The 2468-nt window shown below is 41.0% G+C and overlaps 1 protein-coding gene across 2 annotated transcripts in view; it reads right to left on the bottom strand.

Annotated features, from left to right (window-relative positions):
- The window catches only part of LOC121549142 (protein sel-1 homolog 1), a 41901-nt gene extending 40250 nt beyond the window's left edge, over window positions 1–1651 (bottom strand). For both annotated transcript variants that reach the window (XM_041861016.2, XM_041861015.2), the window contains exons 1-2: window positions 1073–1651; window positions 746–789 (exon numbers count right to left, since the gene is read on the bottom strand). In XM_041861016.2, coding sequence (XP_041716950.1) covers window positions 746–789; window positions 1073–1160 — 132 coding nt within the window. In that variant the 5' untranslated portion in view covers window positions 1161–1651. The remainder of the gene's footprint in view (window positions 1–745; window positions 790–1072) is intronic.
- Between the last annotated feature and the right edge of the window lie 817 nt (window positions 1652–2468).

Here is a 2468-nt window from a genome sequence, read left to right on the forward strand (position 1 = left end):
AGTAGAGTGGCCAGACGGAAGCCACTCCTCAGTAAAAGGCCCATGACAGCCCGCTTGGAGTTTGCCAAAAGGCACCTAAAGGAATCTCAGACCATGAGAAACAAGATTCTCTGGCCTGATGAAACCAAGATTGAACTCTTTGGCCTGAATGCCAAGCGTCACGTCTGGAGAAAACCTGGCACCATCCCTACAATGAAGCATGGTGGTGGCAGCATCATGCTGTGGGGATGTTTTTCAGCGGCAGGGATTGGGAGACTAGTCAGGGTCGAAGGAAAGATTAACGTAGCAAAGTACAGTGAGATCCTTGATGGAAACCTGCTCCAGAGCACTCAGGACCTCAGACTGGGGCAAAGATTCACCTTTAAACAGGACAACGACGCTAAGCACACAGCCAAGACAACGGCAGGAGTGGCTTCGGGACAAGTCTCTGAATGTCCTTGAGTGGCCCAGCCAGAGCCCGGACTTGAACCCAATTGAACATTTCTGGAGAGACCTGAAAATAGCTTTGCAAAAACTTATAAAAACCTGTTTTTGCTTTGTCATTATGGGGTATTGTGTGTAGATTGAGGGGGGGAAAACAATTTAATCAATTTTAGAATAAGGCTGTAACATAACAAAATGTGGATAAAGGGGTCTGAATACTTTCCGAATGCACAGTATATATTGCTTGTTACATCAAGTAATAGAAAAGGGCACAGTAGGTACCTATTTGAACCTAGGGCTAGTGAAATGTGTTTATAGCTACCTTCAATTCAGGAGCATGATCATGATTCCCCTGTAGCTCTTCATCTGCAGAAAGACAACATCAAAGGAAAACATCATTGATTAGGCGTTGTGCATCTGCTGACAATCCAAACAACACTTTTCTTCCAAAAAACACCACTTCGTAGAAAAAAACACTTTCCTACAGACAGACAGTATTGATAGTTAGCTAATGTTAGCTAGCTAGTGCCTCACAAAAATTTCAACAAGCTTGCTTGCTAATGCTAGCCAGCACTAGCGTTACACAATCTGTCAAATAGTATCAACGTTGACAGATGACATCTACCCGGCTGACATTTTTAAGACTTACCAGCTGCTGTTCCGTGTGAGAAAACTATAAGGAGAATGACCAAGGACAAAACCATCCTCGAAGTCTTGAATGACCCTTTAAAATCCATTTAGATTACAAACTAACGACTGCTAGCTAGCTACTGTAGTTAAAGAAGTTAGCTCTGTGGCTAATGTTAATCATCCACTTCAAGGATTATTCTTCTCTTGCATACGCTGCTAACTAACGTTCATGAGGACAAAGCCCACGAATGAAATATTTGATAGCAGCATAGGGTAGGTACACTGGCTAAAATAACAATCGACAGGGAGGTGTTTAAAAATAATAATAATAGCTAGCTCATTCTTTTTTACTGCTGACATGCAAGATATTTAGCTGGCTAGCTAGCATGTTAGCTAAACAAAAGACCTAGCTTCGATATGCTTTGAGATAAATATTTCGTTAGCTAGGTAACTGTACGCTTTCCTAGTCTTTGAAACCTGCTGATAAACAGCAACGATGTGCTGTTATATAGTTCGCAGAGTTTTATCATACAACACAGCTAGCTAAACTGCCGCTTGAACGCCACTTCCTAATCCCTCCGATAGACCAATCCTAGTACGCGTTGACTGAAATTGACCAATATAAAAGACATCATCCAATCCGGTGTGCACACACAATTACGTTTCTTGCATGTACAAAATGTTTTAGCCTTTGGTTGTACACAACACGAAAGACGAAACGCCTTCTGACATAATTCGGGATCTTCTCTCGTGTGTAAATGTGTGTGGCAATAAAATGTATTTGGCACGCCAAAAAAAGAAAAGTAATCAGTACTAGTCTTAACATAATTACATTTAAGTCATTTAGCAGACGCTCTTATCCAGAGCGACTAACAGGAGCAATTAGGTATAAGTGCGTTGCACAAGGGCACATCGACAGATTTTACACGTAGTCGGCTCGTGGATTCAAACCAGTGACCTTTCCATTACTAGCCCAATGCTCTTCACCGCTAGGCTACCTGCATAATGAATGGGTATAGTAGGCTATATTATCCCCTTGGGATAATATATTGAAATCTATCTATCCATCGATATTTGATCTTGTATGAGCGTATCCAAAGAACGGTCTTCTGGATGTGTTAGTTTAACTCCTACATTAATTATTGATGCAAAACCTTTCGTAGATAAATGTACATGTACCTCTTGCTGTCCATATTTAATGTAAATACAATTTGTTTGGATGTCTTTATTTACATTTACGTCATTTAGCAGACGCTCTTATCCAGAGCGATTTACAGTTAGTGAGTGCATACATGTTCATACTGTCAAATCACTAAGAATATCAAGCGTGAGCAACCTTTTTTCCAGAGAAACATCGGGTAGCCACGAACCAGTAGTCTTGCACAATCAGTCGTCATTAAACCCACAAGACATAA

Source organism: Coregonus clupeaformis, chromosome 33, assembly GCF_020615455.1.
Source record: "Coregonus clupeaformis isolate EN_2021a chromosome 33, ASM2061545v1, whole genome shotgun sequence".
Classification (NCBI taxonomy): Eukaryota; Metazoa; Chordata; class Actinopteri; order Salmoniformes; family Salmonidae; genus Coregonus; species Coregonus clupeaformis.